The following is a 21,170-nucleotide window of genomic DNA, read 5'->3' on the forward strand; positions in this document are numbered from 1 at the left end:
GACGTCGGCGTGCGCTGTGCGCGCTGACGTCCTGGGGAAGCGTGGGGGGGCTCGGGGGTGGCAGCGGAAACTCTTCCGCTGCCATCCCCCTAAGTGGTGCCAAAATTGATCCCCAGGGGCTGTACTCATGACAGAGCGGTTCCATCATAAGCACAGCCCAAACGATGCTCATGACGGAACCGCTCCGTCATGAGCATCGAAGGGGTAAAGCTTTGGTAAAGCTGCCTGTGCCTGCTCTGTGTGGATGAGTGGTATCTATTTCTGGATCCCACGTGAGTTTGAAGTCCCATATTTCGCCATTTACAAATCTTCCCAAAAGAGTAAGGAAAGGGAAGAGAAAGGTAGCGTGTGCTGTGTTTGGGGTGGATATCGAAACTATTGTACACATCCTACCTAAGAGTGTCCCTTTAACCCTCATCACCCTCTCTTCCTCATCTGTTTTGCTGCCCGTTCTTTGAAATTGTAGGGAAGAGTGGAAGACAAGAGCCACTCTATTATGCTAAGTAGAAACTGAGGGTCTGTATATTTTAGGGTATGCTTTGTGTGATAGTCTATTATGCGCACTGCGTTTAAGATTAGTTTCTTGCAGTACGACTAGATCCTATTGTTTATCCAACAGATACTTCCATAATTTGTGTCGTTTCGCTGGGTAATTAAGGCCCTTGATGTTCCACGTTCTTGTTGTTAACACAATGATAGTGTATGATAATTAGGAGTAAGTCTGGTCATCTCTTGAAACTTGTCCCTGGCATCTTGTCGTCCCTCTCCTCAAGATCTCCCCATCCTCCCATCCCCCGCCCACCTTGCCACCACACTGCAGGGTTAAAAAAATAATTAAAATGTTAATAGACCTGCAGGTCTAGTAACTTGAGAAATCTACTCGACCTAAATGTAATGTACTTCACCTGTCTCTGAAAGCGGAGCAAATGTGATAAGATAACAAGATTTAATGTCATCTTTATTGCTCATTCACTTTGTGAGCAATAAAGATGCCTTTAAATCTCGTTATCTTGTCACATTTGCTCCGCTTTCAGAGACAGAGGCCAAAAGTCAGTTTGTCTAACTCCTCGCCAGAAAGGGTCGGTAGGCCCTAAAAATAGCTCGTTCTGATTAAATCTGGCTTGCCATAGCAAGCGGGCAAGTGGAATTTTGGAGCCCTGCTATGCATTTGAATATGCTCTCACTCGTGATAGAAAAGTTGAATAACATAACAGGAACTTTTGAGTAAATCCTTCCCCAACAAGTGGGTAAGGATAAGATAGATTGTGTTTGTGTAGGCGTGATTGTCATAAACCACTTTACGCCCTCCTGATGTGGTAGCGTTTGGTCAAGGTGATCGAATATAGGTTAGTAACAGGAGTCGTGTCTGTCTACTCTCGGGTTTTGAATCTTGATCCGAGTCTCCCCTGTAGCTGCGGAAATTCGTGGGGATAGAGAAAAATGAATTCCTGAAGTAATGCAGACTACTCCGCTAGCAAACCCTCTGTCTTTTTTAGAACAGTTTTCTTCAGTTAGCAATGTAGATTCCCTCATCTGGGTCGTCTTTGGCGTGTATTCAAGAATCCACACGAACATTGTCGCCTGGAGGTTTTTGTTTCCCCTGTCGTCTTGAGCGTCTTTGTGAGAGGCATTGTTGTGTGCTAGGGCCAGCCAGGTTACTCATCGATTGGCCTTCAGGTGAAATTTCTGGGTGATCCGATTCCAAAATTCAAGCCCAGAAAAGCTGCCGCCGCTTGATGCTCTGTTAAGTGGACTGGCTTATCTTTAAAGATGAAAGCTATTCCGAAGGGATACGTCATCTATATTTGATGTTTTCTTTGCGTAGCTTGTCAGAAAGAGCCAAGCAAGAGTGGCTGGGGCAATATCTTGAAACAAGGTGCAAGATGCGCTCTGAAAGGAAATATCTTCCACCTTTCTCACCGCCTGTAGAATTGCATCTTTAACTTTGAAGGAGTGAATTTTCGCTAGGGCGTCTGGTGGTCGCCTCCCTTCACACTGAACTGGGGAGGCTATTCTATGGACCCGATACAGCTTTACTTTGGAGCCATTCTTCCTCAATAACTTTGAGAATCTCCCACTATTAAGGCCTCCAGATCTGGCCCCTCTGCTCCCTCTTCAAAATGTCAGTCTGATACTGTCGCGTCTGGAATTTTTTTCCGGGTCTTCACATTTTGGTAGAGTAGCATTTAGATGGGTTTGAAGATGTGAAGAGGAGCTTTCAAGTCTGCCCATCCTTTGATCTAGAGTCTGACAGGTAGTTTCTAATTCAAGTGTCCGTGCTCCAACAGAGTTCACATCCTCTAGGAAAGCAATAAGTTTCTGGGTGAGGTCTGACCGAAGAGTATCTGAAGAAGAAGTGAAATCGGCCTTGAACTCCTCCCTTAGTTCCGTTTTAAAGTTCTGGAGAGAAGATATTGAGTCTTCCTTAGTTTGAGCCATTGCACCAGTCGAGAGTGCAGGTGGGCGTTGATCTTCTCTCCTCTGCCGGTTGCAAGTAGCTCGATAACCTATTTGTCTAAGATTTCTTCGGTGGCATTTAGAGCTGGATTGTTTCTATTAAATAGAGACTGGCACCAAACTTTCACCAGTGGCTGCGCCAGAGATTACCTTTTAAAGTGTCTTTGTGTGATCTAGCTACTTTAGGGGGGAGTCCCCAGAAGCATTAGGGAGAATTCCTGACTGTGATCTCAACTCAACGCGTAAGCTACTCCCTTTTCCTGCTTCAGAGTAGTGCTAGATATCTCCTCGCTCCTCCAGTGGGGGGGAATTGCTCCTGCTTGGTTCATGGGGGCCCAGCTCCCAACAGTCAAATCCACAACTTCTGTGTTACCCGCAGTCTAGTCTGGCATTGCTTGCCTTGATATTTACTAAGAGGGGGGGGCAACCTTACGTAGCTCTATTGGTAGTAAGATCAATTATGTACCGGCATCCTAGTCTGGGAAATGAAGACTCCAGCCCCCGTGCTCCTCTCACAACCAATTTTTTCACTACAAGCCCTTCTTTGTCGAGTTTCGCCCTCCTAATCAAAGGAGGTGCTTGTGGGAGATCAGGTGGCCGAGGAAGTGCTTCAGCAGAAAAGGGAGCAGGTTTAGGTATATACAAGCCTCAGACAGGGTCCAATCATTTCTGTCCCTTTCTTTATTTGCCATTCACGGCAAGCTCTGTCCATCCGCGACAGATCGGCATTAAGAGGCAGTTCACGGGTCCGAGACCAATCGTCCCTCTTTCCCCCAGCCCTTGGGCTGCCCTGCATAGAGATTATTTGCCGTGAAGCACGGTCGCCATCTTGAGACCAGGCAAAGGGAAAGGGGGAGAAGGGGGGATGCACCAGAGTCACGATGTGGGCTCCGTCAGGTGATGCAGTCTTCTCAGGTCTCTCCTGTTGGTGTTGGCGGGTCGAGACATCACTCATATCTCCTGCTACGAGCCCTGAGATGATTCCAGTAGCAGGGCTTCTTGGGGAGCATTAAGTCGTCCATTTATTGTTGCCCCCCCCCCCCCTCCCTGTCCACAGCAGCAGAGCCGTTGTGTGAGCCAATTTGCTTGCAAAATGTGGCGATAGGTGCGCGTATGATATAGTTGGGGGGAGTGTGAAATAATGTTTCTGGGTATTAAACGATGCTCCGAAGGTGATGTAGTTTTGAAACCATACTATTCCAAGGGCAAAGATATAATAGTAAAGGGTTCTAGTGCTTATAGATAGTATGGTAATGATGCAAGCATAGGACGTTCAATAGAGGGTCATTTCATTTCCACCTCAACCACGCAGGGGTGCAGCGAGCATGTATACAGTCATCGGAAGTAGGCTTTGCTGTGCTGGTGGAGAATGCAGCATTTCCACACATGTATGTATGGTACCTGATTTAAAGTGGAACTGTACCATAGCCAACTGATAGCTGTTTTTAGGTCGAGCCTAGAGCAGCGCATGTGCTGCTTGCTCGACTTTTAGTAAGGGGGTTTTCAAAGTGCTACCACTGGCCTCAAGCTTGTGTGCACGCGCGCAGCTACCATGTGGGTTTCTTTCAAGGTTCATTAAGCCTTGCGTGCCTCTCTCTGTGCTTCAATTCCCTCCCCATCCCCCACCACAGATCGCGTCACTCTGCTGGACTCCACTCCCCCCCCCCCCTCCCCCCGCCTCTCTATACTGCAGCAGGTCATTTCAAATTTTCTTTTGCCCGCTGTTAGAACCGGCGGTCTCTAGTTGGCAGAGGTATACACTTCTGACAAATAGGGACCAACCAACTCTAGTCAGGGAAAGGGGATTACACACTCAGATAACCCCTGCTACCCCCTTGGTAGCTTGGCAGAGCAGACAGGCTTATCTCAGAGGCAGTGTGTTAAGCATTTATGACCACATACAGTAATAAAGTGAATACACTACAGATGGACACGACACAGAAGTTATTATAAAAATAGTATTTTTATATAAGGCTTAGCACAAGACCAAATAACGACAAAAATATACCACAGTCTTAATAAATACTCTTTGGAAGAAAAAATAATAGTTCAAGTAAGGTTTCTTCTTGGCAAATAGTTCTTTAGCAAAGTATTCTTCTGAGCACAGTTCTTTGGCAACAATGTAACCCCCACAGGAGTCACACGACGTCGAGTCTACAAGATTCCCAAGGTTCGGCGTCGACCGCGAGGAGCGCTACGTCGAGCCTGGAGTCGCAACAGACCCCACAAGTACAGTACCTTGAGAAACGAAGAAAACGAGGATCCACGGCGTCGAGATGTCGGCGTCGAGGTCGGCGTCGATCGTGCCTCAGAGTCGGGTCAATCCGCAGCGGCGTCGAGGGATGTCGGGCCGGAGCAGCGCTCACGGCGTCGAGAAGGGCGTCGAGTCGATGCGATCAGCAGCGGCGTCGGGACGGGGTCGCTTGGAGGTAGAGCCGATACTCACTCCTCACTGGCGTCGATACCGGCGTCGAGACGGGGTCACTTGGAGCCGGGGCCGATACCCACTGCTCACTGGCGTTGCTGCTGGCGTCGATCGGGCCCGGCGGCCGGCGTCGAAGGCTCGGGACACTGGAGCCGTTACTCACGGTGTCGAGCTGGATTCGGCGGCGTCGGCGGCGTCGAGACTGCAGATTTCCCCTTGTGTACTGGAAACAACACTTTCCAGCAATTCAGCAAATGGTGAAGTCCTTTGGCCCTGTGACTTCAGCAGGAGACTGGCACTCTTCCAGTCCTTGGAGATTTCCTAGCAAGTGTTCAGAGAGTACACACCAAGTTCCTCTCTCCTTGTTCCTTGGCAAAAATAAAGAAGCGGCTTTCAGGTTCCTCCACAGCAAAACAGCACTCTGGCAGAAAGGGGAGGCAAGTCCTTAGATCAGCAGGCTTCTTGTCCTTGGTACAGGTTTCCTTGTCAGAAGTGATCCGAGTTCTTGGTTCAGGGGTCCTTCTCTTATACCCCTTTTTCCCTTTGTTCCCTTTGTCCAAGCAGGGCGATTCCCACCATCTCAGGTTTGTTGTGGGTGTTGCCAGGCAGAGGCACCTGGCCTATTCACTGGGCAGGGCAGAGTCCTCAGCCGCCCAGCAGGAGGCGGAGCCAGTATTGTCACTGGTAGGAGCAGGGCTATCAGTCGCCCAGCAGGAGGCGGAGCCAGTATTTGTGTCAGGCAGGGCAGGCTACTCTTCCCTCACTCTATGTGTAAACGCCCCATTCACCCCACACTGACTCATTCAGACCTCTGGAGCCACCCAGCCCCTGACACACACACCAAACCAGCAGAGACCGGTAGATAGTTGGACAAGAAAATAGCCACTTTCTAAAAGTGCTATTTTCAAACATAGAATTTAAAAACCATCCATCCTAAAGGGTGTGTTATTAAATTCTGAGTTCAGGGATACTAAACTCGACTTGCTACCATGCTCCCTGAGTCAGATAGATTATAATGGAGTTAATAATCAGTCTGCCCAGTCTGGCCTATTGGAGGCAGGTAGCCCTTCAATAGTGAAAAACGAAAATGGCTGTAATTCACTATTAGGTCATGCCACACACATCAGGGCATGACCTACCTTTTACCAACAATGCACCCTGCCCTAGGGCCTACCATAGAGGTGTCTGAAAGGTGGCAAAGGGAAGGTTTTAGAGACTGGTAAGTAGGTTTCCTTACCAAGTCGACATGGCAGTCAGGGACTGCACGCAGGCGCTGCGGTGGCAGGCCTGAGACACATTTTACACGCTGCTTCTGTGGGTGGCACAACCAGTGCTGCAAGCCCACCAGCAGCAGTTAACTTACACGCCCTTGGCACACGCAGTGCACTAGACTAGGGTCTGAACAGTAAGTCAACCAAGCCAATCATGGTAACACCAATCAATGTAACAATTTAGCATAGGGAGCACTTGCACTGTGGCACTGATCAGCAGTGGCACAGTGCCCAAAGCAATAATCCAGCAAAAACATCGTAAACAGAGGAGGCAAACAGAAAAAATGGAGGAGAGACTCATGCCAATGATGCCAGGTCTAACACCCGCATCCATTACTTCCCATACACAAGTTGGCTCCTTCCCCGACACTACCTGCATAGCCGCTCCATTGCAGTCTCACATTCATGCGCTGTTGAATTTCAAACCAGTCATGAGAAGAATTGGGAGTTGCACTTTATGCAAAAACGCACATGCATGCACCACTTGAGTGCTTGTTTTCTCTCTCTCTCTCTCTCTCTCTCTCTCTCTCTCTCTCTCTCTCTCTCTCTCTCCTGGTCTCTCACTTACTGCCCCTATATCTCTCTCTCTTCATTCCTCTCTCTCTCCCTTTTTCTCTCTTTCCCGGTCTCCCTCGCTTTTCTGGAGTGTTTTTTAAATATATAGCACAAACTCTACTGAAAGATATTGGAGCGCTTTACATGAGCGCCCAATTACATTACACAAGATCACTTCATGTTTCTCTCTCCTCCCCCCCTCGTTTACTCTTTCTCTCTCTCGCACACTCTTTCTCCTTCACACTGTAAGGGCTCTTTCCCAACACTCCACCCCCACACCTTTACCCCCGACCCTCACCTGACTTTACTCACTCCCTATTTGATCTTCTTCCTCATACTCATACACTCGCATTCAGGAGTCTCACCTTCCCTACTTTCTACACCGCGGAGCTTTCTGTGTTAGTCCAGCCATTTCTTCTTTCTGTCTTCATTTAATGTCTCCTGCACAGAACAGCTTTCCGCTCTCTGACATTGTTTTTCTGCTTTTCTCAACCTTGTTGCTACGAACTGTCAGATGGTTGGGGAGAGGGGGCGCGTGGCGAGCAAGGCATGCTTTTTCCCATTGAGAGCAGAAACTCTGTGCTGACATTGTGTATGCCACCCATGTTATTTCTAAAGTCATTATCAGCCGTAAGCTAACAAATGCCAAAGAAAAATATACTCCTCCCCATGTGTGTTCTGTTCACAGCAATCTCCGTTGTGTTGATGGAAATATTTAAATAATGGGTAGGGTAGAACCATCTAGCTCCCCCCCCCCCCCCCCCAAGAGCATTTCTAGACTGAGACCACCTATTATCTCCTTTGCTAAGTGTACCTTCCTCGTGTTGGGAGTGACAAATGAGTGAAAATGCCTGTTGTTTGAGCTGTCTTGGCTGGACCAAACCGACTGGACCTTTCGCTCTTACCAGAACTGATCCTGTAGTCTCAATAAGAGAGGTTGGACTGTCCGTTAAATGTCAGTCGAGGAAAGGACATGGCAGTTGTTTGTACCTCACATTTAGCCAATTTCTTCTTCAGATGTCCCAGCAGCATCAGCAAAAGCTCCTTCTCTGCTTCTAGGGGCTTCAAAAGCCAGTGTGTGCGTGCAGTTCATATAGAGCTTCCACTCACACACATCTTTGCAATTTGCATTAATCCCAAGTTATTCTTCACATAGTTTTGCAGTTATCCTTGCAATTTATGCCTCATTTGCCTTCATTGACTCCTGTGATTGCACTGGTTTCTGTACATCTAAAGCCTCGTTGCTAACATCCCTCCTCAGCCCAAAAATAACTGTGGCCCAGATGTATTTGCTGTCCCAAAGCCGCGGCAATATTCTGAGATGTGATCCTGTGACTACAAGAGAAAAAATGCCATACGCCGGAAATCTAGAGTCCAGTTTGTTGCCATATCCTGCTTCGCCAATCCAGATGCATATGTTTGGCACTTGGATAACTGCGTGTTATTTGAGCCATACGTGCTCTGAAGGTGAATGGCTAAACACTTATAAGGTCCCAAAGGCGAGACCTATTGGCTATGCCAATGCTTGTTACTAATAAGAGAGCAAGCAGTTTGTGCCTTGCATAGTGAGATGTTTTATTGATGGCAGGAGTATTTATACTCAAATATGTTCCAGGATTTCAAGATGTCCATGCAGGTTGTAAGGTGAATAAAATGCAGAAGATTAGGTTTTGGTGGGAAGGAGTTTAGAAGTAATGTGGGGGTACTAGAAGTGAGAAGGAACTGAAATCAAATGTTGAAGGAGATGAAGAGTAGAAGGAGGTAAGTCAAAGGAACCAGTCGGTGAACTGACCTGCAGGCGGAGATTCGCAGCTGGGAATGTAGCATCATGTCTGATATTTCAGCAAACCGGGACATTACCATCTCTTAACTAGTCTATGTACCATATAAACTTATTATAACAACCAGATATTTTATAAAGCGTCCGTGTATGTGGGCTTCATGTTGAGATCAGGCCATGCCTTTGTAACAGTGCGTACAACAAGTGATGCAACTAACCGGTAAGCTTCTCGAGGAAAAAATTGTGAAACGCCAAACAAATATTGAATAGAACAATGACTAAGATCTCTTGGGGGCATATGTATCATCATCTCCATTTGCGATTCTCAAATAGCGATTTTTTTGAGAATCGCTATTTGAGAATTTCAAAACGGGATGTATTTAAAAAATCGCACAAATTTTGCGATTTCTTAAAATTCCTTAATTGTGATTAGCAAATTGCGAAATCGCAATTAAGGAATACCTTCCCATTCTTTCCTATGGGCCAGGAGGCCCATAGCAATGAATGAGAAGTCCTTCTCAATTTGCGATTCGCTATTTGCTAATCGCAAATTGAGAATATTTTCAAAGGTGCAAGGGTGTCATGATGACACCCTGATGCACCCCTAAAATGAGCATGTGTGCACATATGGCGCACATACATGCCCTAAGGGCATGTATGTGCACCACAAGGCACTTTGAAATATGCAAAAAAGTGCATATTTCAAAGAAATCGCAACTTACCACCAACTTGAAGTTGGTGGTAATTTGCGATTTCTTAAGGAGAAATCGCACAACTTGGGTGCGTGTTACATTGCATTTAAGAAATCGCTATTTGCGATTTCTTAAAGGCTTACGCAAACTTAAGAAATCGCAAATTTAGCGATTCCTTAAGATTGCGAGGCCGAAATGCCTCATACATCTCCTTTTGCGATTTTGTATTCGCAAACGCTGTTTTTTTGCGATTCGCAGCGTTTGCGAATACAAAATCCTTTGATACATATGCCCCTTGGTTATGAAAAAGTTTTATTTAATGAATATCTCAAGAATTTACAGTATTAACGGTTGCTCCTTGAGAAGCTTACCGGTTAGTTGGACCACTTGTACGTACTATTATTGGCCCAGTCCAGTTGTGTTCTGGGTATACCTTATTGTTGTTTAACGATGTGCCTTTATAACAGCACCTTGTGTCGTTTTAAGTAGTTGGTAAATCTAATATTCTTACATCATCCAGCAGCATTCTATAAAGTGCCCTGGGCTAGATAACTTTTGGTGTAATAAAATGCAGAGTTGTAGATTTCATGAAGTGCAAGTGTTGACTCTGCGCTGATGAGTTCCAGGCTTCATAACAAAAGAGCATTGAGTCTGACTGCACCCTCTGTGGAAAATTCATTTTGGCAGCCATTCACGCGTGGTGTGACTAATGCCTCCTTCCCAAAAGCGCTGCTGAGTGAATCCTCTCACCTGCCACTGAGAGCAGACTGAAAGACCCAGGCCTCCCCTTGCTTCGGGAGAGGACGATACCAAGTTGGAGGAGAGGGCAGCTCGTGAGAGAGCGCGTTTATTTTACTTGCAGTTAAACACGTGAATGTGTTATTCGCGAATTGAAATACGATTCTGATGTTTGGAAGACGTGCAAGAATCTGCATTTAAAAGAACTACATCAGTATTTATTTGTAGTGGAAATACATTAAAATCAGAGCAACACAGCGTTTTTAAATTTCCATCAACCTTAGTAGTTTTGTTCTAGAGTCTAGATAGGAACATCTTCATTAATGTTCATTGGCATAGAATATTGCTGCTTGGGTACTTTATCCCATATTGTGCACTAATGTATTTAATGCTGATGCACGTGGTGGAGCCTTAGCATTGTAACGTGTCAAAGACCCAGGTTTATTTTAGACCCCTGTCTGCACTGGGTGGGAGACTGCCCTCTTTTTGCCACTTTGGCGATTGGTCCTGAGGGAAGAGCCGGTCCAGGAGGCTAATCACGAGCAGAGCCATTCACTGCTAGCATGTAAATTACACAGCAGCTCATATTTAAAAATATGCAATCACTAGTTAACAAAACAAATCAACGTTTTATTTTTCTGTTCATTGGAAGAGAAAACGCCACTTTTCGGATTATTTTCAAGTTCTCTTCATTTTGCTTCTTTTATTTTCCTTTTACAAAACTGCACGAGGGAGGGGCCTCCTTCAGCTGGCCCCAGAGCTGGGCCGCAGCCAGACCTTTTCCTGACCAGGGCCCTAGCCTGCTGGGGTCTCCAGCTGCACCATGTGCAGTCTGTACATCATATCACCGTGGTGAGTGAAGAGATCGAGTTGTAAGTCATCCCAGCCTCTTCTGCCCTGCCCACACCTCGCTGCCCAAAACGAAGAGATTCATTCTTACTGTGAAGCCGTCATGCATACCTTATGTCATGAAACACTCCTTGTACTTCGCATGGCCCAGTGAGTGAATGTGCCTGCTGCCTTTTAACCTTTAGCTCTTACTTGGATTGATTTTATTATTCCCTGTAATCAAAAATACCACTGTATTAATATGTCAGTATTCAACAAAGCAGCTGTACTTTCTGTGGCAAGTCCAAAGTTCCCTGTTTATCTCTTTGTATTGTATATATTGTACATACATGTATATTGCTTGCATAAAAGTCTGTTGGATAAAGGGCATGCTAGCTGTGCATTGATTTGACATATTATCCTAACTTGAACCAGTCTTCCAAGTGGTTTACTAGATATCCAGCTGCCAAGACCACTTATGTTGGCATCCCAAAACCTTCTGTAAGTCCTCATCCTCTGTGTAAACGCTTTGGGAATAACTTTTTTCGCTACCAAGTCTCCATGCCCTTGGAACTCCTTTGATTGGACTGGACTGACAGATCTTCCTAAGGGCATTGAAGTATCCCCGGTGCAACCTTCCCTGTTCTCGCATGATTTATGGGTTTAAAGTGGCCACCTGGTAATGTGGGCACTTGTTTGATGAACATTAGTCGTGATGGTGCAGTCTGAGGTGGTTGGTGCACTGTTTTGTTACAGCTTTACTAGTAAATAATTTCTACTCCCTCTTCTCTTTCTCTTTGTGGCAGTGTTCTGGCGCTCAGCTTTAATGACTGCATGTTTCACATGTATGGCATGTCTTTTATCCATAGCAAACACAAGATGATGGACAGAGTGCTGAAACTGAAAAAAAACTCGCCTTCAGTCGAGAGATCTGGGTTAAATCCATCGTTCTTTTGCTCACCATGCCAACCCAGTATGGACCCAGCCATATGCAAATCAGTCTTGACCTTGCTTCCCCACAGGAGCAGCCAGTCCGAACTGCCAGGCCAGGTCCTCCCTGGACCGGAAAGAAGCATCCTGCAACGGTTTCTGGGTATCACCCTTCATCAGCCAGGCTAGCTTGAATCCAGTGGCTCGGTGAGCATGGGACCCATGTCTGGGCATTCCCCTGCAGCTTAGAGCGATCATAGCAAACTGTGCCACTTGATGCAAGCTAGCCTGGCTGATAAGGGGTAATACCCCAAACTCGGTCTCATGATGCTTGTTTCTAGTCCAAGGAGGGCCTGGCTTGACAGTTCGAGTGGACTGTTCCCATGGGGAGCAGACTCAAGACTGATTTGCATATGACATTTGCTTTTTGGCATGGTGAGCAAAAAATGTGATGGATTTAACTTAGATCTGTGACCAGAGGTGAATGTTTTGACAATGTTCAACATTCCGTATATCATATGTTAGTAGCTCTAAAGTTGCCCTAAGTGGAAAGGGTATGCCCAGACCTGGGTCTCGTTCTCACTTTGCCACTGGATTCAAGCTAGCCTGGCTGATATGGGGTGATGCCCCGAAAGCGGTCCCAGGATGCTTGTTTCCGGTCCAGGGAGGACCTTTCCTGGCAGTTCGGGCTGAACTGGTGCAATGAGAAGCAGGGTCAAGACTGATTTGAATATGACTGGGTCCAAACTGGGGTGGCATGGTGAGCAAACAAAACATGTCTTTAACCCAGATGTGAGACTGGGGGTGAATGTTTGACAATATTCAGCATTCCGTCCATCATCTTTTTGCATGGCTAATATCTTTTTTCCATGCCATTTCAGATTGTGATACATCTATTGGGAGGAATTGTTGAATAAACATGCTTGTGGACCCCTAAGCGTGTTACATGGTCACAATGTCTGATATGCTTGTTTGGCATGTGTTGTAATTTATATTCTGTGGTCTTGCTCTTGTGCAGCGGAGAAGAATTTTTTCCGACATCCAACACTCTTCTTCATGGGACACATGTGCCTTCTAAGGAAGGAATTGATCGAATGGTTGCAGATTTGGACAAACAGTAAGTACATATTCAACAGTAATATTTGCACGATTCGAGGAGCACCGGTTTCTATTATTCTGAAATAGCCTGTCTTAAACTGTTTTGCTTCAAAATCATGGTGAAATCCACTGTGAACGGCATCCAAATGTTGACGATAAGTACAAGATGAATGTGTCTGCGTAAATGAAAAGAATAAAAATAAATCATAAAACTTTATTGCTATTTCCCATAGCTTGAGAAGCAGCTCCGTTAGCTCAGCAATAGGGCGCCTGGTCAGGGAATTAAAGGTTGGTCATTCGATACCTGTTTTAACTTGGAGTAATTAAAGGTTAACTCTAGCCAAAGTTCTCAGGGTGCAGAAAGCTTACATGTGTTGCAAGAGTGTACACCATGTTTGGAAGCCATTTGTTAACAGTCATATAACAGTCTACGAGAACAAAGGGCAGTCTACATAAATGCACTCTTCCATTTGAAATGGTGAGCGTTTGATGTTTGCAATTAATGTATTAGAAAAACATCTTCAACTGTTGAGGAACCTTAGGAACACGACCTAAATATCTGCACCTTGTGCCCACTTGAGATCTAGTCTCGGAACCTAAAAGGTCCTGCTTAAACTGTAATATTCACCCCGGTGACGTTGTAGATCAGCACCCAGGGGAGTCAGTGGATCCAGCTAATGTAATCTCTCACTGTATATAAATGATGCTGTTGGGCTAAAGGGGCAGCCACTTCCTCTTCTTCCGACTCCTGGTTGGCACAGAAAAGGGAATAAAGGCAAAACTTTGTTCCAGGTCAGTGCAAACACTGGTACTTCATTCGATAAGTTACATAGGAAACTGTGGCAGCTGCACCCTCTCGTTGGACTGCATAGTCCGCCCACACGTGTCTCTTCAAGTACTTGTTTTCAGCATTCTTCGGATGTTATTCGTGACCCACACAAGGCTAAGTCCCTCATCCGTGCCTTTCACAGCACACACTGGCGTCTGTCACCTCCCTGACAGCCTCCTCGGCGCCCCTCCGGTCCGTTGAGCCCTTTGCTGCTATAATCATGAACACCGCTCGAGCAGGAGACAGTCAGACCTTTCACCCGATAAGTATTGCAGGCCACACCTTTAAAGATATAACGGATTATACAAGCTCTGATAAGTAACGGGATATGCGGATCTTGGTGCAGTAAGCACCAAAATGTGCGTGTTTTGACTATTTTGAGGACAAAACTGGGTATTTGCTGCAATATTTCCTGCATGCAATGAGTAACGAAACCCAGTGTACCATAATTCATTGAATGCGATAAGTATCGATGTAGCGACGAAGAATTGGTCATTGAGGGCCTAATGTGTTGTTTTTAATTTTATGGCTAGCGCAGTTGCAAGAATGTAAGTGAAATGTGTTATTTCTTCATCTTCAGCCCCTAGCTACACTCCTCATCATCCACATTTGCTCATTATTTTTGTGCCAGATCATGTATTTATAACCTTGGATGCAGAGTTTTGGCGGTTCGCAATGACTGGGCCCTATTCATTTCTGTGCTTATAAATTGTTCTGGAGAATTAAAATATGCAATTAATTAATCACGTCGTCCTATTTTTCATTTTTCTAAAGTCTGGATGGTGGAAAACCACTATCTATGACCATCTTAGTGTTCGCCATCTTAGACATTCTGGGCCACATGTACAAGACTTCAGAATTGCGATTTCCTAATTGTGATTCTTAGTGAATTAGGAAAACGCAATTCGTAATGTAGGAAAACGTAAATTTCAAGTAGCGATTACAAATGGATCGCAAATCAACCTGTCTCATGAATATTGAGGTATGTCACAATTTGCGACTCATTAGGAATCGCAGCCATCACAGAGATGGTGGCCTCCTGGGGTCAGCAGACCACTTTGTCTTTGATCGCTTTTTAAGTAAAGCAATCTTTTTAAAAATGCTGCCCGTTTTCCTTAGAGGAAAACTGGATGCGTTTCAGAAAAATAAATGAAAAGTGTTTTAATTTCTTAAGAGTAGGCAGGTGGTCTACTGCTTGCTCTTTACAAATGTTATCCCAACCATTTTCAAAGGGGAAGGGGTCCCTTGGGCCCCCTTTCCATTTGCGAATGTGTTTCCACCATTATTCAAATCGTGGGAAAATGTGAAGTTGCAAAACATTCACACATACCACTGTAATTCGATACTAGGAGGGATGCCCTAAACAACCCCCTTCGTAATACCGAATAGCAAAACCCAAATTGCGATTCGGGTACAAGTTAGGGAATCGCTGTATACGTTTTGTACATGCCAAAAAGCATTTTTGCAGTCACAAATCCTGCGAATTGGGCCATTAGCGCCACAAAAATGGTTTGTACATGTGGCCCTTAGTTACTTTTAAAAATATACATATATTAAGTATCCCATGTTTGGATTTGCACAGGCTCCTCAAATTAAAGTGACATCAGCACAGCCATGTGCACGCAGTTTGTATTCTCTTTTTCTTATTTAAGCAACTTGTATCTACAGCTTTCAATATAAAGCTATTTATTACCTGTCCACAGCAGGAAGTTGTCTGCCTTTCTCACCTCAGGACTATATATCTGATCATATTGTTTCTGCAAACTTAAATACAAAAACAATTATTGATGTGGACTATAACCTCTCTATGAAAGCTCTTTTCTTGGCGACTCTAATCCTTTAATATTTTTTTCCTCTCTAAATCTTCTTTCAGAATAGTTGATCGAGGTGCAGTTTTTTAGGACAACTATTAAAAATTGACAAGTTGTTCACCTTTTAATGTAATTTGCTTTTGTAATCCGGATTTTGAGATTTGGGTGCAGTCTGCTCGTTTCCCTAAGCGTGTTCCTTTTCCTTTGCTGTCTGGTCCTCTGCAAGCTACTCTTTAAAAATATTGATTGTAACGGCGGTGGCAATGTTGTGAATGTCCAGATACCTAGAGCTTCCCAGATGTTTTATGCCGCACTATTTACATTGATGCAGTAGTGTGCCACACAGATGCTAAGCCAAGACTGAAGCTGAATCAAAAGCACATTGATCACCAGAAAAGTTGCGATTCTGGGTATTCTTGTAGAATCTCGCCGAGTCGTCTAGACCCACACCTACATTGAGTTCTTTGCCCCCAGTTGATTGGTTGGAAGAATACATGCCTGATGAGATGTATTAGTTGTAATGTGATTTTCGGGCTCTCTTGTGCTCTAACAGGCAAATGAATCATGTCATCATCTCTAATCACCAGACTAGTTACTTTCATTGGTCTTCTCCACAGAGCATTACCATTGTAGAATACAGTTGTAGGCAAGCAGGAGTCACCATTGATCAATATTAGATCCTTGCAAGCTCTCTAGAGGAGAAACAAGTTGAATCCTTTCACTTGCTACTGTACCAGAGCCCAGAGATAACCGCGTCATCACTAGGGGTGGGCGGAATTTGCGGAATTGCGTTATGCAAATCTCCGCGAAACGGTAAAAAATCTCCGCGAACACGCAGAAATTCCGCGAACACGCGGAATTGCTTGTTCGCGATGCTTTTTTCCTGTTCACAATTGCTGTTTGCGTGCTCGGGGAGAAATATCTCGCGAACACGCATTTTGAGATCGCGAACAAGCAAAAATTTCGCAAAATCGCGGAAAGCAGACTTTTTAGCAATTTCGCGTTCTCCGCGGAACGCGAAATTACGCAAATTCCGCGAGCGGAACGGAATTTACCGCCCAGGCCTAGTCATCACCAGGGGTCCCCTCATAATAGTAGACGTCGTGGCTGACACTTCGAATCCGCAGGGGAGCTCTTTTTTCTCTGTTGAGTTCCCTATTGAGTACAGTTACTTGTAGTAGGGATATTAATAAGCTATGTACATTGGGGCACAGTGTGTATGAACCGTTGTTCTCTGTGTGCTGTCAATAATTATATTTTAAAATATCCAATTATAGTCAGAAGCTAGAAGTCTATTGGAATATCCACCTGAGGGTATGATCGAGAAGGAAAGCTGGTCGGTGGCCTTCTAGAATACTTACAGCTTTTGGAAGTCAGTGATCAAGCGGTGATCTCGAAAGCTACTGTTATCAATCACGTTGTGATAGGTATGACGACTGCATGTAAAAAAATTAACCTCTGAGATTCAGATGTGGCTGTAGGTCCATGACGTCCCCCTGTATGGCAGCACACTTTGGGCCGAGATGGTAGGAAACTTGCAGAAGACAAAGGATGAAGTTGAGACTATGAAGCCAATGTCAACATTATAAAAACGAATGCGATATTCAGATACAGGATCAAAATATGCCATTTGGATACACAGGGCAGTGGGCATCAAACAGCCGCAGTATAGCAGCAGCTGTTGTGACCGGTGCTCTTCAATGAATGAATGAATGACAAGAGCACCAGCTACAGCCACCTCGGGATGTCGCTGTTCAAAGATGGGTTGACTTTGCAGCACTCTACTGGGTCATAAACCTGTGATCTCATTCTGCCATCATTTGTTTTGGAACGTCTTCAAATGTCTACACTATTTTTTTAAAGAAGTATCTAAACAATCCATGTGTCTATTGTCTATATGTCTATACACAGGCCCAAGGTATACTCCAAATCCAGTTTCATGGTACATACAAGCATTAGTCCTGCAGTCTCGAAGCTATGACTGTCCCTGTTTTGCCTACAAATTGTATTTTGTGGCTGATCTACGACCTACGATTGTATTTTTCGGTGATCTATGACAGGGGCTTAATATTCAAACGTGTGATTTTCAGCCCACCCGCTCGTGGAAATGTAGCGTTGAAACCATGAGTAGGAAGTGGGAGTTGGGAGCGTCTGGAAGTTTATGCTTTGCCAGAATGGGTAGTCTCCTGTTCTCGGAGACCACCCGTGACATGTGTAAAGACTGCAACTGTTGCTATCCTTTTTTATTTATTTTTTTATATATTTTTATTTTTAAAACAAACAGCGCAGTACAAGTTTTCACAAGATCTCCACAAAAGCATAGTCACAAATCAATGCATACATTTTCTCACCAGCACCAGGTCGTCTCTCCTTCCCTCCCAGGATTCTCGTAGACCTGTATTTTCCACACATGTAATTTCTCTATGGTCCCGCTTTTACACATGAGGTCTGGGAACAGTGGTGTCTTGCCCTTGCCAGTGATCACGAGGGCAACACATCATTAGTCCTCGGAGTTGGGGACCCTTGCGTAGTAATTGCTGTGGACTGTTGCGTATCTCCCCCCCTGACAAGTCCAAAGTGTCTTCTCCAGGGGTCCCAGATTTTGGGGAATTTCTTGTGGCATCCTCTGCTTCGGTAAGTAGTCTGTTCGGCTATCATGTACATATCCATGCCCCTCGTCCATTCCTTAATAGTATGCTTAAATGCCACCCCCCATTTCCTGGCAATGTCTCTCTTTGCGACCACCAACCCCAAGGAAGCAAAGATCAGTTGCGTTCTGGTGATTTCCACCTCACTCGGTGTCCCATGTATCGAGAACCTGGGTTCCTCTGGTAACGTCACCCCCAGGTCAGTGCCCAGTAGTCCCAGCACTTGTCCCCAGAATGGCTGGAGTACAGGACATGCCCAGATCGTGTGGAAGAAACAGCCATTGGCCGCAGCGCAGGCCAGGCAAAGTGGAGACTCCGCCCTCCTCATTCTATGTAGTCTATCTCTATCATAGTAAGATCGATGTAGAATCTTCAACTGAATGAGTCTGAGTCTCGCCTTTATGGCCACCTCCCTGGGGTGCGTTAACGCCGCCTCCCAGTCTGTCTTCCATGGCCCCTACCTCATTCTCCCATCGCGACCTAAGTCTCCCCAGTCCGTCAGGAGTGTTGTTGTTAACAGTTTTGTATGTGAATGAGACCGCCTTCTGGGCGAGCTCCTCTTTCAGGAGTCTACCCTCCAAGGGTGCATATTTCCGAAGTTGGTCACACAAAACGTTTTCTGCCAGCCATGCGTGGCGCAGCTGAGCGTATTTAAGGAATTGTGATTCACTCATATTATAGTCTTGTTGGAGTTTGGCCCACTGTATGAAGTCCTCTTTTACAATTATGTTACCAATTGTGAAAATCCCGAGGAGGTCCCAGGCCCCGAACCCAGTGAGCTTGCTTAGTTCCCTGAAGCGAGTCCCCTCCCAAAGTGGGGTGGCCTTCGTCACCCGCCCCATCCAGCCCATGATAGTCACCCTCGTCCATGCCACTAGGGTCACCTGAGTCACGGGTAGCAAGCGAGAGCCGCCCTTCCCTCCATATAGGTAGTGCAGGCATGTATGGGGTAATATTACCTCCCTCTCGAGTCGGTATGTGGGGTGTTCTGTGTTTGTGTATCCATTCGTTAATGGGTATCAGATGAGATGATCAGTAATAGGCCTCAATGTCAGGGAGGGCGATACCTCCATTGTACGGATTGCGTTGCAATGTTTTAATTGCGATTCCGGGGTGGCCCCCTTGCCACAGTAGTGTTCGGTGTATACCATCAATCTCTGTAAAGACAGGATGGGTAAGGGGTGGTATGAGTTTTGCAGGGCGTAGAGAAGTTGAGGCACGGTGATCATTTTAAAAATGGCCCCACGACCCAATGGAGTAATGGGGAGGTCTCTCCACCGTTCCGCATCCAATCTAAAATTAGTGAGGACCGATCCTAAGTTTTCCTTTCTGCAAACCTCGGGATAGGGAGTAATGAAGATACCCAGATATTTAAAGCCGCTCTGCACCACTCGGAGGTCTCCCGGCAGGGGGCAGTCAATTTGAGTTGCGGTCGGGCAGAAAAGTGTGGACTTGTTCCAGTTTATTTTATATCCCGAATAGCTGCCGTAGTCAATAATCAATTCAAATAGGGCTGGGATGGTCGTTGCCGGATGTGAAATATACAGCAGGATATCGTTGGTGTATAAAGAAATCTTTTCCTCTATAGTGTCTGTGAGTGCAATATGGAAACAACGGATGGAGGGGTGTGCCCGTATCTCACACGCCAAGGGTTTAAGGGTGAGTGTGAAAAGGAGAGGGGAAAGGGGGCATCCCTGATGCGTTCCTCTCTCGATAAGAAAGGGTGATGAGTACCTTCCGTTGACTCGAACTGCAGCCATCGGCCAGTTGTAGAGAAGTGCAACCCAGCTACGAAATTTCGGCCCTAACCCAAGTTTGGCCAGGGTGGCATCAAGGAACAGCCAGTTAACCACGGCAAATGCTTTCTCGGCGTCTAACAATAGGAACACCTGCAGGCTGGTCCGGTTCCGTACCTTCATGAGCCAGTTATGGGTGTGTCTAAGGTTAAACGAGTGGATCTGCCCGACATAAATCCCGATTGATCCTCGTGGACCAGACCCTCAATCACCTCCAGGAGACGTGTTGCCAATATGGTGGCCAGGATTTTGACTTCCGAGTTTAACCGGGAAATGGGTCTGTATTACCCACATTGGTCACTAGGCTTGCCCTCCTTGTGTAGGATCACAGTGGTGGCCATCCGCAAGTCAGGTGGGAGAATACCTTCCTCGTGATAATCAATGAAGAGTCGGAGGAGATGGGTGCCCAGGATATTCGCATATCGTGTCTAAAATTCCACGGGGAGCCCGTTGGTGCCCGGCGTCTTCCCGGGACGAAGTTTCACAATTGCGTCCTGGACCTCTGCTAACATCAGGTCTCCTTCCAGGCTCTGTGCCTCCACCTCCTCCAACAGCGGCACGGGGATCCCGTCCAGGTAGGCCTGGACTTGGACGTTTTGGCCCGGTATAGGTCCCTATAGTACCATGCGAAGGCATTGGCAACCCAGTCATCGGTAGATTGGACGGTGCCTTGAGAATCAAACACCTCCATCACCCATCTGTTCTGTACCTCTCGCCGACTGATCCAGGCTTGGAGCTTTCCAGCCTTGTCCCCTACCTCATAAAGGCGATGTAATATGGCCAGATATAACTTTTTGGCGTTTTCTGTAGCCATTTCCTTATATTCCCCTCTCAGGGCTGCCAATCGGCATGTACTGACTGGGTCGTTGCCCAAGGTCACCCGCCTTTCAAGTTCCAGGATCTCTTGTTTCAAGGTTGTTATGGCTTTATCTCTGTCCTTCTTTTCCCACGCTATGTGGTTTTGGGCTCTGTCACGTAACACGGTCTTGTATGCTTCCCGCACCGTCACCCCAGAGGAGACCGAGTCCTTGTTTTCCTGGAAATAGATTTCAGTGTCCGCCCTGAGTCCACGAGCTATCTTGGCATTGTTTAAGTCCCATGGACTCAGCCTCCAAGTGTGAGTGCCCTCCCGCTCCCTCAGGCCCATCTCAATCAGATGCGGGGAGTGGTCCGAGAGGCCCCGAGCCTTGAACTCTGCTGTCCCGGCATTGCATAGCTCACCCTTAGGGATGAACATGTAGTCCAACCTAGAATATGTGTCGTGGGCCCCGGAATGAAAGGAGAACTGCTTGACTAGGGGATGATTTTCCCT

General features: G+C 46.1%; 1 protein-coding gene across 2 annotated transcripts in view; it reads left to right on the forward strand.

The window, feature by feature from the left end:
• SYF2 (SYF2 pre-mRNA splicing factor) overlaps positions 1-21,170 on the forward strand; it is a 157,459-nt gene that overhangs the window by 97,014 nt on the left and 39,275 nt on the right. Inside the window, exons 6-7 of one of the 2 annotated variants that reach the window (XM_085630804.1) lie at positions 10,650-10,770; positions 12,695-12,793. In XM_085630804.1, the coding sequence (XP_085486930.1) occupies positions 10,650-10,770; positions 12,695-12,754 (181 nt within the window). In that variant the 3' untranslated portion in view covers positions 12,755-12,793. The remainder of the gene's footprint in view (positions 1-10,649; positions 10,771-12,694; positions 12,794-21,170) is intronic. The other variant, XM_085630803.1, reaches the window with a different exon arrangement.

The sequence above is a fragment of the Triturus cristatus genome, chromosome 10 (genome assembly GCF_964204655.1).
Source record: "Triturus cristatus chromosome 10, aTriCri1.1, whole genome shotgun sequence".
In the NCBI taxonomy this organism is placed as follows: Eukaryota; Metazoa; Chordata; class Amphibia; order Caudata; family Salamandridae; genus Triturus; species Triturus cristatus.